Here is a 14,107-nt window from a genome sequence, read left to right as displayed (position 1 = left end):
AGACATTCAGAAGAGAGCATGCAGCAGAGCATCTTTGCGCCAAGGTCACGATAGCAGATTCAAAGTATATATGCAGGCCTAGTATTTAAGATTGATGTACAATGTCCATCCGTTTGGACTACGCAGTTTACATAAACACGTGACGCAGTGAGAATATACAAACTTCAGACAGACAGGTATGTGCCAAAAAACCAACGGACCAGGACAACTTATTGTCGCAGGTCAGGTTGCTCATTTCGGTCACGAGCAGAGTGTTCTTCCGCCTGTGTGCGTTGACAGTCTAGAAATAACTATTTTGTTTCTTTCTTTTTTTGGTTTCACATCTTGGCGGAGGCCAGCATACGGTTGTGTAGTGTGGCTGCATCAGCTCGCCAGTGTGCGTATATGGTGCAATGAAATTTTGCCAAAAATCGAAAGAAAAACTACTTTCTATCAATTTGAGCTCTTCGTGAGAAGAGAGGCTGCCTCCATAACTATTTTGTTACGGTTATGTTCAGCATAATATAAATACTTATAATTATGATCATGATATACACACACACGCACACACACACACACACACACACACACACACACACAAGTGAATTACCACATGACAGTAAACAATGAATTGAATGATTGACACGTGATCCTCGCGGCCGGCTGAAATCTAATACGTGACAAAGAACATTAAAATCAAACAGCTCTTGTTTGAAATATAGTTTAAAGTCCAGCGCTATATTTTAAGACATTAGATATCCCACAAACACATGTGATGACCAGGTTCAAAATATATGTTATTACAGATTTACAGCGTCATGTTTGGCATTAACGGTGTACTCGATAAGCAGGGAAGACGATATGAAGTTGAAGAATCGGTGGGCTGAAGTCAGAAAAGGTGGAGGAAATATTGATTACATTATCTTAACATTACGGGGTAGATTATGACCTATATATGAGAAGTGCGTATTCATGACAAAGCGTCGAGATGAGGACCTATTGTTAAGCAAAAAAAATTATATATATACACTATTATTGTTTTTATTGGAGTTTGCTCTGATGATGCGTGAGGGGATGTATACAGGCAGAGTTTCTTTCCAGGTGATATCTGTCCAGATACACATTAAAAGTGAAGAACTCGGTGTACTGCAGCTAAAAAGCATAAGCTGAATGACTGATTTCCCCTGATGCTTCCATTATGGTTTCCCACTATCTATGTCGCTGTCCACGCTGCTGGTGCTGGATTGCAAGAAGTCCTACTTTAAAACACAGTAGAGTGCCAAGTTGTGTAGTTTGGGGCTTTTAACGTGTATGTGTTCTATATAAAGTGCATTCTGTTCTGGTTTGGGGTTTTTCCTGGTGTGCTGCTGCCTTTAACGTTTCATATGTGGTGTTTAAATGTACTTGTTATACTCTGATTGGGTAGAAATAAAAGGAGAATTTTAATTTGAGCTGGGTCCAACTCTTTTTTTTTAGAACATTAGGCAGAAGGAATGTAAAGAATAACAATATGCACCCATCTCTAATTGTTATTAATTACTGAGATGTCTTTAAAAAAAGAATACAATGAGCACTGATAATGCAGCGGTTTTCATCATGGTTCTTTTAGTGACAGACTGGAACGTCAAAGGCGTGTTGCAAAACATCGTTACCAAAAATAATGTGAGAAATTGTGATTAAATATCTTTATTCCATTATGATATGCATGTCCCTTTTTTTCTGGAACTGAAAATGTAACCGGAATATACAGTAATTGTAAACTTGGGGAAGAAAACGCAACATGCTGCAGAAGGTTTAGCACAGTAAAGCCTCTTGTGATGTATCTGTTACATACATTTTGAATATCAGAATCTGTCGAAAGTATATGAACAAAGAAAAACATCTGAGAGTTCAACTAAAACAGAAATCTAATACTTCATGACTTGTTTGAAATATTTTGTGCTCCACTTTTCCAGATCAAATGTCAAAGAATCATACTGACCTGTTTGTACATTATTCACATACACCTACAATAATATAGAATCAGATACAAAACATAATTGAATGCCATATAAAAAAATCAAAGATGAAACCATTTTGTTTTTTCATTGCTGCCACTAATGCATGAACAACGTTTTGTGACCGTCAATGCATCTACTTTCTCCTCTGATTCTGCCTTTGTGCTTATAGTAGTATTTTTGCAAAATAGCTTATCAGTTACAATCTTTTTGATCCTCAATAAGCAACTGTGCTTTTGTACATTTTCTAAAAATAAAAACTTGAATGCAATCTTAATGAAAAGAGGTAAAAACGAAACACCAAAGCACGGTTCACATGTTGTACTCCCTTGTTATTTGCAAGTACCTTCATCATTTCAAGTGTTGATGTCAAAAATGACATCATGGGTCGCAGCATCTCAGGAGAGCCGAGATCCATGCTGGTGACTTTCACGGCGATGCAGGTCCTCCCGCATAAAGTCACGCGCTTAAAGCCACGTGTTGCGCATTTAGACGATGCTCCCCAACACCACCGACTCTGTGACAGTAGGAGGAGGAGGAGGAGTTCCTCTCTCAGTGAACTTCGACAGTCCCGAGGATTATCTCGTCTTCATCTTCCAGATCGTGTTCGCCACGACCGCCGTCCTGGTGGCCGGACCCGTAGTCGTCACCATCTTGGCCACCCGAGCCCTCCGCCTCCAGAACCGGTTCATTTTCATGCTGAACACCAGCGTGTGCGACACTCTGCTCGGGCTCTCCGTGTATTATCTCGGCCTGTTCGACGTTCAGGAGGAGTACCCGCCCAGAAACGGAACGTATAACATCCTGACCTCACTTCTCGGGGTCAACATACTGACGTTCATGTTCGCGCAGTTCGACCGGTACCTGGCCGTGTGCCACCCGTACGTCTACGGTCGCTTCGTGACGAGGCAGTTCGTGATCGGCGTCAACATCTACTGCTGGGTCTACAACGGTGCCCACCTGGTCGCCAGGAACCTGCTGCCGCTCTCCAAAGCGATACAGATGTACGTGATCAGCATCGTCCTCTTCCAGCTGATCGTGCTCACCAAAGTGGTCATGACCGTCAAACTGTACGTGGTCGCCAGATTCCAGCTCGCCAGAGACCCTCCCAGCGCCGAGAGGGAGAGCAAGAAGGAGTCGCTGAAAATTATTATTTTCGTTGTCATAAGCTTCTTGGTGTTGTGGTGCCCCTCTTTCTTAAATATCATCATCAGATTCGCGACGGGGAGAGGGGTAACGTTCAGGAACCAGGCCACCAACCTGTTTGCCATCATGGCTCGCTTCAACGCGGTGTGCACGCCGTCCGTGTACATCTGGGGGAGTCCGGCTCTGAGGGAAGCCCTGGTGAAGACCGTGTGGGGCAGAGTGTGCCCGAGGTGCAGGAGGAGGTAATATGTGGGGGGTGCTATTTATCTGTTTTCTTATTAGAAAATGTTCTTAAAAAAATTATCTAAATCAAATTTGTCTTTAGAGCCGGCTCCTTTCACGGAAAAGGAGACACCATAAGACAGTGAAATAAACAAGACCCCGAGGCCTCACTAGCAGTAATGCACTGTGTTTATGTTGCCCCCCCCCCCCCCCCCCCCCCCCCCCCCCCCCCCCCCCCCCCCCTCTATATCCTTAATCCTCTTTGAATCATTTGGATCTCTGCTTCCTCCTGGATCTTACGAGGTACTCATGGCACATCTGTCCACATGTGCAAGTAAGCTGTGGTCTGAGAAGGCGTAAGGACTAACATTGGAAATAATTATATTAAAGATGTCAAATGAAGTGGAAAATTATATATATACACTATTATTGTTTTTATTGGAGTTTGCTCTGATGATGCGTGAGGGGATGTATACAGGCAGAGTTTCTTTCCAGGTGATATCTGTCCTGATACACATTAAAAGTGAAGAACTCGGTGTACTGCAGCTAAAAAGCATAAGCTGAATGACTGATTTCCCCTGATGCTTCCATGATGGTTTCCCACTATCTGTGTCGCTGTCCACGCTGCTGGTGCTGAATTGCAAGAAGTCCTACTTTAAAACACAGTGCCAAGTTGTGTAGTTTGGGGCTTTTAACGTGTATGTGTTCTATATAAAGTGCATTCTGTTCTGGTTTGGGGTTTTTCCTGGTGTGCTGCTGCCTTTAACGTTTCATATGTGGTGTTTAAATGTACTTGTTATACTCTGATTGGGTAGAAATAAAAGGAGAATTTTAATTTGAGCTGGGTCCAACTCTTTTTTTTTAGAACATTAGGCAGAAGGAATGTAAAGAATAACAATATGCACCCATCTATAATTGTTATTAATTACTGAGATGTCTTTAAAAAAAGAATACAATGAGCACTGATAATGCAGCGGTTTTCATCATGGTTCTTTTAGTGACAGACTGGAACGTCACAGGCGTGTTGCAAAACATCGTTACCAAAAATAATGTGAGAAATTGTGATTAAATATCTTTATTCCATTATGATATGCATGTCCCTTTTTTTCTGGAACTGAAAATGTAACCGGAATATACAGTAATTGTAAACTTGGGGAAGAAAACGCAACATGCTGCAGAAGGTTTAGCACAGTAAAGCCTCTTGTGATGTATCTGTTAAATACACTTTGAATATCAGAATCTGTCGAAAATATATGAACAAAGAAAAACATCTGAGAGTTCAACTAAAACAGAAATCTAATACTTCATGACTTGTTTGAAATATTTTGTGCTCCACTTTTCCAGATCAAATGTCAAAGAATCATACTGACCTGTTTGTACATTATTCACATACACCTACAAGAATATAGAATCAGACACAAAACATCATTGAATACCGTATAAAAAATTCAAAGATGAAACCATTTAGTTTTTTCATTGCTGCCACTAATGCATGAACAACGTTTTGTGACCGTCAATGCATCTACTTTCTCCTCTGATTCTGCCTTTGTGCTTATAGTAGTATTTTTGCAAAATAGCTTATCAGTTACAATCTTTTTGATCCTCAATAAGCAACTGTGCTTTTGTACATTTTCTAAAAATAAAAACTTGAATGAAATCTTAATTAAAAGAGGTAAAAACGAAACACCAAAGCACGGTTCACATGTTGTACTCCCTTGTTATTTGCAAGTACCTTCATCATTTCAAGTGTTGGAATTTTTTATTTATTTATTCACATCAAATACATGTTTCAAAATGAGTCCAAGTCGGACACGGTCCCCTACACTGTGTATTACCGCCGGGAGCTTTACAAAGACCACATGGGCTTAAATATCTTCCTATCATTTTCACATTCATAATTCGTGGTGGACATTTTCCCAAAAGCCTATTTGTCATAAATAATTTCTCATTATCTGTACTTTGCATCCACTTGTTTCCCTGAACAACACATTGTGTTCACCTCTGTTTATCCAAACTGCTCCGGATCAGGAGTATTGAAAATGACAGCAGATAAAAACAGGTCAAACTACGACTTCGGCTTCAGGCTTAAGCAGACCGAAAATATGGGTCTTTCAAAAGATGTGTGGATGTAGGCAATAGATTATTTTATGAAAGACATTTTTTATATTTATCAACCATATGAGAAACAAACGTCCTGTTTAACTTCATGCAAATGAGCAGTAGTTTATTATCATTTTACAGTGAGATGACATTCCTGATATGCTGTATTGTACTATAGTTTAATATACGTTGCCAGTGTTTGTTTTATGGTTGTTGTTGTCCCATAGCGTCACTGAGCACTGAGAATAAGCATGCGTGTTTCTTGCTGAAGTCATCTGTCTTCACCCGGTTCAACAGCTCTGGTGGAAAAGTCCATTTGGACAGCGTTTAAAGGCTCGCTCCTCATGCCTCTGGGCTGATTGTTTAACATCACAGAACTATGTGTACCTATGCTAATTTTTGTTTAACCAACCCTGATTTTCCCTGCAAGGCTGCGGGGATTTGTCCCCCCACCCCGACAGGATATTTGCCGACGACCGAAATCTTGATCGAGTGAGGAGGTGCATGAAGTCGTGGGTGCGCGTCATTTCTACCACAGTGTCCACGGGGGCTGCTTGAGTGGGAACGAGGCCAACGAGGAAACGTTGACAGGAATGGAAATAACAGCCCACGGCAGTGCTTGTCTCTGAAGCGATCGTCTGATCATCATCCTGGAATACGTGGAAAAGGCAGGCGGGTGGGGAGATTGTGAATGTTCCAAAATGTATGGCCATACTCTAAAACAAAACATGGTCCAAATGATCCGTCTTACCCGTCGCGCCCCAACAGGAACAGGGCCGGGATGCTCGGTTTGGCGGCGCTCCCGTCGGCGATCATATCGAGGTACTGGCTGTCATTGTCCGAGGCATCATCGGCGATCAGAACGGCTTTGCCTCCAGCTTCCTCCACGTGTCGGGCCTTTTGTACGAAGGAGCAACCTCTGCAAGAGACAGAGACAGAGACAGAGACACACACACACACACACACTTGATTAGAACATTCCAGAAAAGCAATGTCTTCCCTATAGCTTCACACATGAGCCCAGGTCTGCAACTTTATATCTGTACAGGTGACTCCTACAATACATAATTAAGCAAGACTGATCATTCCCCCTTTCTCTCTTTAAACCACGACATGTCTCCATCCAAGCAGATACAGGTGGAGCTGCGAGGCCCATGGACTCATACATACCCTCTTTCCACCAGCACTACTTGTCCCTGTATGATTTCTCTGTCCTTCAACTCCAAGCAGCCGTCTGCTGGGTCTGCCAGGACGAGGAAAATCTCATCATATGATGACGTCTGGTGGGCCAAAAGGAGAGGAACGTGATTAGGTGGCATGAGCGCACGCACGTGTTTGAGGATTTTCACAATCCCGTGACACAACATGGGAATTCAGAAAGGGGGCGGAGCACTAACAAAATCTCCTCCGAAGTCTTTAGCAGGTGCCGCGCTGAAGATGTACCCTATCTCCTCTGGACTGATGACCCGGAAGTAAAGCAGCTCATTGATCCCGAGACCTACGACAGACCAGATGAAAGAAACATTTGCATAACCGACGTTAGCTAGCTCCTCTAAAGAGATTGTGAATGAATGCATCCTCGGCACGAGGTGAGAGGAGACGTCACAGGGAGCTAACGTGACAACGAGCCCGTTAAGCTAAATGAGCCCGTTAAGCTAAGTGAGCCCGTTAAGCTAAGTGAGCCCGTTAAGCTAAGTGAGCCCGTTTACTCGCGTTTGAAAGTTGCCCCCCTCCGTGTAGCTACTCACCTGACACGCGGCCGAAGTGCGTGAAAACACTCCAGAGGTGTAACACTAAAGCCGTCGCGCAAACAACCTTCGCCATGGTCCAGACATTAAGACGAGCTCCTCGACGTTATGTAGAAAAGACAATGCGCTGGTTGTCCATTTGTGGTACTGTGCGCTAAGCTGCGCTTCTTTCAACAACAGAGCGGCAGGTTAGCGGCCACTTCCGCGGTTCTTTAATCCGCGCATGCGTATCTCTGTCAAAGTCGGATCACCCTGCTCCAGAGCCGCGGGGGCAAAGATGGAACATTGAACCTTGCAAGGCCAACCTGGCTGATCACCACTGATTTAGTGTGTGTGTGTGTTCAATGCTTACTCGTTTATTTAAGGAGACATCAATGCAATTATCATTCTATTCATAAGGCATTTACCCGGATATTTTTGGGAAAACTGACGGGGAGGGGGGATCTCTTTGCGAGATGTTCATGCAAATAAAATGCAAAATACATAAACTCAACTAAAATCCTACCTCTGTTTAGCAATAAAGCTCCCACTACATTTTGGTTTTCCAGCTGCTCATAAAATGATAACAACAATAATAACCATTGATAGTTTAAACAAAACCTCAACAACATTAGACTTTCATGAACATATATATTTATTGCACGGCTTCATGTGTTGCACCATCCCCAATGTTGAATTGTTTGACAAATACAATTTAATTACTTATAAATACACTCAAAAATATGTGTCCACTAAGATCTAAGATAAAATCAGTTTGTCCACCAGCAGGATCCCAGTTGCAGTGCATGTTCTCATCCAGCATCTTCTCTTTAAGATGCCTGGCTCTGCCCGGCACCTCTGTTCCTCTTTTTCTTCCGTCTCTTCTTGCAGTTGTCCAAGTGCGGCAACTCTGGGCAGCAAGATTTTGCTGTGTTTTTGCATTTGCATAGGTTCTTTTTCCCTGTTGTCACCTGCAATAATATTCAATGACAGATTAGGGTCTGCAAAGACGACAAGAACATTTAATAAGAAATGCTTACGAACTTCAATGTGTAAAATGAAATTAGTCTCTGCGAGTTCCGACTGAAAATCAAGAATGACTCTTGTTACAGGACTTTAAGTGTTACTGTTTGGTCACTTTCAGTCTGAGCATGTTATTTCTCCGCATACCAGTGCCATTTGCTGATAAGCTTCAAGCTCTGCTCCACGTGGCTCTCAGGGAAAGAGGGCTTTTCCTGGTAATTGGCTGTCAGCCAATATATAGATTTTTACTTTTTTCAGATTTGGGAGTATCGAAACGATTTTTTAAGTTCGTCTATTGGCTTGTTTCACCAATTTCAGTGTATGGATAAATTGCCCTCTGAACCTGCACATGTTATAAAACTGTAGGAGGAAATAGTAACAGTATAGCAGTATAACTGCTGAATGATGATATTGATGTAAAAACGGGAAATATTAGACTGACACTGTAGATGACAGACGCTGAGAGTGTCCCATTGCTCTCCTATCTATTACTATACTATCTTAGGCGAAAGATTCGTTCATTTAAAAAAATATCTTATTGTAGGTTTTTCTACCAAAACTAGGTGACCTTATCAAACAAAATAAAAAGTATTCTTGGCTGGAAAGCTTCTATTGCGCCTTCATTACCAACTAAAAACAGTTTATTTTTATTTTTATCAGGAGTAACTTAGCCGATAGATTGATTCAAACGGGGACTAGTCATCATGATCAAATCCGACACCCCATTATACTTGTTACTGGAGTACTGTGACCCACATATTGGTGATTAGTAACTACAAGTACAAGCATCTAATGTCTCTTCATCTCATGTGTAGCTAGGAATGTACAGCACACACACTCAGTGGCTTGTGTTTCTAGTATTTTATCCACCCCCTTAATGTATATTGATGTACATCAATGGGAATTTCTAATTTGAGTCAGTAGTTGTAGGGATGACATCAGCGACCCATAAATGAAGAAGGAACATGTATAAGGAAGGAAGCACGACACTCTTTTAATAGTTTTTGTTTTCTTTCTGTTGCACGGCGCCAAACCACCAGAATACACAGAAACGCCAACACACTTGTACAGAAATACACAGAAAACGGCGAGAAGCATCTTGAGAAAGCCGGTCTTCAGAGCAGACTCAACTGGACACGTATGTGACATGATGTAATAGGGAGATTCCCTTAGGTTTCAATGTCAAGGAGACCCATTTTCCGTGCCCCTATTTAAACCTTCTGGTGGTTATCAGACCCCAAACTGGGGGAAATTATTTCCTTTTTTTTTAAATCGTGTTTATAATGGTGTTTTGTGTGTGTATGATTTAGAATAAAAACTAAATATTAAGAATACAAAAAATTGTTTAAATACATCATATAAATAGTATGTATTTATATAATATAAATTATTCATATAATAAATAAATAAATAACTGTATACTGATCTTCTGTCCTAAAGCTTACAGACTGGTTTGTGTTATGTGTCAGCGATCAGTGTGTGATTGCCCCAAAAGGGAGACAGCCAGACACACACAGTGGGAAAAACAGGCATTGTGGACGACAGAAAGGAGCAGACCGCAGCAGTGGGTTTCGAAAAAACATCAGTGGGTTACTTTTTTCCAGGGGGTCCACTGACTCCAGGTCGAGAGCACCAGCGAGTCTCTGGAGCGAACCCGTAGCTTGCTGATCCCTTTTGGCAGCAGGACGGATGAGGAACGTCCAGTCTAGATTTGGACGGGTCACATGGTAAGAAAAGCAAAACAAAAAGGCAACGGAGACACAGAGAATCGCCAGACTTTGTGTGCACCTCTCCATTGTCCTTCAACACGTATTCGATCTCGTGCTCCAGGCTGAAGAAGCTGTGAGGGGTAGACCAGCTGGACGGTGGTTCAATGGTCACGCTCAGGTTCTCTTTCCCTTCCTGACACCTCACAATCTGGGGGCTATCGGGTTGAACTGGACAGAAGAAAAAAAGATTCAGGAATCATGTAAACATTCATTTGTTTAACTGCCTTCTTTCCTTCTTGTACTTTGAGTTCTAAATGTTGCATTTTGTAACTGTTATTATTTTGGAATTATTCAATTTCACACAGAATTTTATGAAGTTTTGAATGGATAATAATATATATTTTACGTCATGAGAGAGTGACCTTCCTGAACACTGCATCATTGGAACCAAACCCTCAATCGTTTGCATTCAAAATATTTGTCCATCCTTCCAGAGTGAATCATCTATTTTTCGTACTTTTTTGACGACAAAACTTTGTCGCTGATTTCCCCTTTGCTTACCGATGTTCCTGAGGTAAAATCTCCTGGTCGTCCTGGCGACGGAGAGGTCAACGATGGCCTCGGCGGTGAGTTCCAGCATGGCACTTTCCTCGGAGTAGGGCGAGAGCGAATGGGACAGCTGGAAATGGAATCTCCCGTCCACGAGCTGATCGCCGTTGACCCAGTGACACGACTTCCTGCCTTCACTGCTACAGGGGGCGGTGAGCGGTTAAAACAGACCAGAAAGGTACCATTCTGTCTGCTTGCTGGTCTATCTGTATAAACTATTTGCAAAACTGTTACTTAGTAATCTGTGTTTATTCAAAATCTTTACCAGTCATGGCCCAGTCCAAGGCGCACCGCTGTTTGTCCACTGTGGGTCCAGTCGCAGCTGAAGTGACAGTCGTAAGACTTTGCCCGACAACTGATGGAGAGAGAGTCTACAGGGAAAAAGAATGCGAGTGAGAACAGGTTTCACAGAAACCAGCAAAAACCAAAGAGGAAAATGTCACTAAATGTAGGACATTTATGTTGGCAGTGCGTCGTAGAAAGGGCTCGACACGACATCCTCCCGAGAGAGAATCGTCCATCCACGCGCACAGAGTTTCCAGACGTTACACATTTTTGGATGTGACAATAGGTTCCTCTATTCGCGAGGACTATTCAGACATTTGTGGCACACGAACAGCAGAAAGAAGGCAAAATGAAACCGGCAGCATCTCACCCGACTCTTCTTCCTCCTCAGCCTCCAGCAGCAGGTAGGTGGACGATAACATCTGAGTTCCCCTCCAGCAGCTGTATTCTCCCAGCATGGGCGTGTCCACCTCTGACACGGACAGGTCTGGGCCGATCTGCCGGACGTCCTCCGGCGCCTCGCCGCGAAACTTCCACGTGACGGCTCCGGGGGCCTCCTCCGAGCGGCAGGTCAGTGTGACCGGATTCAAGTCGTTCCTCTTCGCCACCACGTCTGCACATTTGTGAACAGGACAAAGATGGACGGATTTAGAAACGATCGAGACGGCCTAAAATAACAAACCATTTAAAAAATGAGTGGCGAGTCAATAAGACGTACAGCTTTCTGGGAAGTGGTTTAGTCCGTGTGTGAGGCCGGCGAAGAGAAGTCCACACAACCACAGTGACGAGGTCTCCCGCTGAGGAAACAGCGGGATGAGGAGAGTATTTAAATAGATCCATTCTTAGCATTACAATGTCAATAAATAACTCTATAAATTAAGAAAGAAAAACGATACATCTCAATGAGCTGAAAAGCTTTTGGATGAGAATATGTGCTATGATAATGCAAAATAACCTAATAAGTAGAAAAGCTGGTCCTTTACTTTATTTATTTGATTATTTATTTACCAATAACAATAATACAAAAATCAATTGCCAAATCAACTGGGCAGATAATAAGTACTTTTAATTAATTAATAGTTATTTCTTACCATTTTGGAAGTGACGCTCTACAAAAGAACAACGAATCAGAAGAGCAGAAGTTCAGCGGTAGTCATCCGGAGGATCGTATGCCCCAACTGCCCACCGAGCACCATTTTTATATCGTTGCATCGTCACCGTTGAAAGCGCGAGAGAGAAACTGAGCGGCTGGATCAACGCTGATAAGAGCTCACTGGCGGCGCATTTCCTCGACCCCTTTTTTGCATGTTTAATTTTGTCAACAGATAAAAGTGTGAGGTTTCGGGAGATATGGGGTGTTAAGTGTGGGTGTTCAGGGCCGGGGGAATGCCCTCAGCCTTTTAGGCCGAAATGCTTGCGGTGCAACACGGCATCTGATTACAAATCCTGGAATCATACAAACAGAGCATACACACACACACACACATTTTTACTTTTTAGGCAAGTTTTTAGGTCCTATCCCTTCAGTTCCCCAAGACTTGAACCTTTTCAAAACCGCAGGTCTCCACAGAAATGGAATAGGAACTCGACAGAGATGATTGTTAGGTAGTGATCTCCCTTTTTGTGGAAGTTATGAAATCAGTTTGTAGATTCACAAACGTTTCTCTAATCTAAAGATTGGTCTGCAGAAACCGAAGTCTCTAAGACAATAAAAATCTTCGCACAAAACAAGCAACTTGAAATATGTCAACTTGGGCTTTGTTTTTGTTTTTTTATCGCAACTTTCTACCACTTTTTAGGACATAGCGAAAAAATAATGAATCATCAGATTATTCTGATAAAAAAACATCACCCATCATCCTGGACCCAAGTCCCAGAAATCACCCAACGTTACCGTGGGCATTTTTTTTACATTTCTCTATCACCTTTCAAAGGTCCCCCCTCCTCAATCCCCCGTCATTGTGAGACATTTGATGCTGCCAAAGTTAAAATGCATACATGTCCAGACATACAACAGGACTTTCCCTGGCTGGTTAGTCATGAAAGGGGCAACCCAATTTTGTCCGGCCAAATGTCACAAGCAATTTCACACTGAAAAAACAAAAACACCCTTTGCTTGTGCTCAACCTCACAGATGAGCAGTCATCTGATGCCGGCCCACGTGGCAGCGCGCGTGAAGCACTTCCTCGGTAAACAAAGCCTTTTATGGCCGCGTTGCGATGTTGTGCGTTTCTGATTTGGTTAAGCACAATTTACTCCCAAGTTTCTTAGAATCCAGCATCTACAAGCATATTGTAACTACCCTATGACCAAAAATTCTGCGAAACCTGTCGGGTCATAGGAACAAAAATAGCTGGTTTCATTTCTTTAAAAGCGGAAATGGCATTCATGTTTCGGCTGCTAATTTTATGTACTCTAATAACCTCTCACCCATCTGTATTCTCAGTATTTAACTACAGGGACTGTGGTAAATTCTCACGTTATTGATAATCTATGGCTCATACAGCAGGACTTGAATTGACCAGGAAGTGTGTGTTGGTGGCCGGTGCCTACCACTGAACTTACAATTTGATTTAGTTTAGTTTGTTTAAGCAAATGTTTCAGTTTTGTGTCCGTGCAACTTGATGTACCATTTTTGTTCTCGCATTTTCCAAGTCGTAAGATAGATTTGAGTCACACAACTTTTTTTATTTTTTCATTCGAATCTGATGAATCACTGCGAAGTACCGGACAGTTCAACACATTACTTGAATATGAATCCCCTAAACCAAAGAGCATTTCCTAAACCCGGCTGAGGTCACCTCAGTCCAGATGACGGGACAGCCCGTCGTGGCACAGTTCCAGCATCCACCCAGACGGGATCTCGTCGTATGACTTCTTTTTGTCGACCCATTTTAGAGATTCACAAAAAAGCTGTGAGGTCTCGGGCCACAGGGTTTGTGTAGCACCATAGATGAAAACTGATCTTCGGCTCCCGTTACCCTATGACGACGCGGCTCTGACAGAAACGTGAGAAAGAGGTTGTGGTATTTCTTTGCTGCTAGCTCTCAATTTGGGGACAATTGGCCAAATTTAGGCTTTTCCTACACCTGTGATTAAATATACAGTATATAAATAAGTTATTTTAATCTGAACACAAAAGATCCAACACATTTTTAAGACAACATTGTACTTGAGGCAGTTGGGCGGTTCATTGTGAAGACGACACACAGCAACTACTCGACTTTTTCTATGAGGAGCAGCACTGGATTGAATTTCTAGGACATGAACTAGGACCATGAGTTTGAAAATTATGAAACTAACAAAATGC

General features: G+C 42.5%; 3 protein-coding genes across 3 annotated transcripts; 1 reads left to right on the top strand and 2 right to left on the bottom strand.

Annotated features, from left to right (window-relative positions):
* The first annotated feature begins 2,359 nt into the window (after nt 1-2,359).
* Nucleotides 2,360-3,368, top strand: LOC117735965 (mu-type opioid receptor-like). Its single transcript, XM_034540914.1, has 2 exons — nt 2,360-2,419; nt 2,469-3,368. The coding sequence occupies exons 1-2, from the start codon at nt 2,360-2,362 to the stop codon at nt 3,366-3,368; spliced, it is 960 nt and encodes a 319-aa protein (XP_034396805.1).
* Nucleotides 3,369-5,084: 1,716 nt separating this feature from the next.
* LOC117736953 (protease-associated domain-containing protein 1-like) lies at nt 5,085-7,420 on the bottom strand. Its single transcript, XM_034542637.1, has 5 exons — nt 7,193-7,420; nt 6,842-6,942; nt 6,615-6,724; nt 6,196-6,363; nt 5,085-6,094 (listed from the first exon to the last, which is right to left on the bottom strand). The coding sequence occupies exons 1-5, from the start codon at nt 7,266-7,268 to the stop codon at nt 5,974-5,976; spliced, it is 576 nt and encodes a 191-aa protein (XP_034398528.1). The 5' UTR covers nt 7,269-7,420; the 3' UTR covers nt 5,085-5,973.
* A 394-nt stretch (nt 7,421-7,814) lies between these two features.
* si:dkey-88e18.2 (interleukin-12 subunit beta) lies at nt 7,815-12,394 on the bottom strand. The gene is made up of 8 exons (XM_034540543.1): nt 11,889-12,394; nt 11,516-11,594; nt 11,168-11,410; nt 10,778-10,883; nt 10,465-10,652; nt 9,983-10,131; nt 9,789-9,899; nt 7,815-8,142 (listed from the first exon to the last, which is right to left on the bottom strand). Exons 1-8 carry the CDS (start codon nt 11,889-11,891, stop codon nt 8,002-8,004), a joined length of 1,020 nt encoding a protein of 339 aa, XP_034396434.1. The 5' UTR covers nt 11,892-12,394; the 3' UTR covers nt 7,815-8,001.
* Nucleotides 12,395-14,107: the final 1,713 nt, after the last annotated feature.

This window comes from Cyclopterus lumpus, chromosome 9 (assembly GCF_009769545.1).
Source record: "Cyclopterus lumpus isolate fCycLum1 chromosome 9, fCycLum1.pri, whole genome shotgun sequence".
Classification (NCBI taxonomy): domain Eukaryota; kingdom Metazoa; phylum Chordata; class Actinopteri; order Perciformes; family Cyclopteridae; genus Cyclopterus; species Cyclopterus lumpus.
Note: the sequence above shows the minus strand (reverse complement) of the source record. Positions and strands in the feature narration are given on the sequence as shown.

What these genes read in the sequence shown, in the direction of transcription:
- LOC117735965 (XM_034540914.1), top strand. Translation starts at nt 2,360, where the DNA reads ATGGGTCGCAGCATCTCAGGAGAGCCGAGATCCATGCTGGTGACTTTC. An exon ending in TGACTTTCACGGCGATGCAG is followed by an intron (nt 2,420 to 2,468) that starts GTCCTCCCGCAT and finishes TTGCGCATTTAG; the next exon opens with ACGATGCTCCCCAACACCAC.
- LOC117736953 (XM_034542637.1), bottom strand. Translation starts at nt 7,268, where the DNA reads ATGGCGAAGGTTGTTTGCGCGACGGCTTTAGTGTTACACCTCTGGAGT. An exon ending in GTAGTGCTGGTGGAAAGAGG is followed by an intron (nt 6,364 to 6,614) that starts GTATGTATGAGT and finishes TGTCTCTTGCAG; the next exon opens with AGGTTGCTCCTTCGTACAAA. An exon ending in TTCCTGTTGGGGCGCGACGG is followed by an intron (nt 6,095 to 6,195) that starts GTAAGACGGATC and finishes CACGTATTCCAG; the next exon opens with GATGATGATCAGACGATCGC.
- si:dkey-88e18.2 (XM_034540543.1), bottom strand. An exon ending in TGAGGAGGAAGAAGAGTCGG is followed by an intron (nt 10,884 to 11,167) that starts GTGAGATGCTGC and finishes TTTTCCCTGTAG; the next exon opens with ACTCTCTCTCCATCAGTTGT. An exon ending in ATTTTACCTCAGGAACATCG is followed by an intron (nt 10,132 to 10,464) that starts GTAAGCAAAGGG and finishes TCTTCTGTCCAG; the next exon opens with TTCAACCCGATAGCCCCCAG.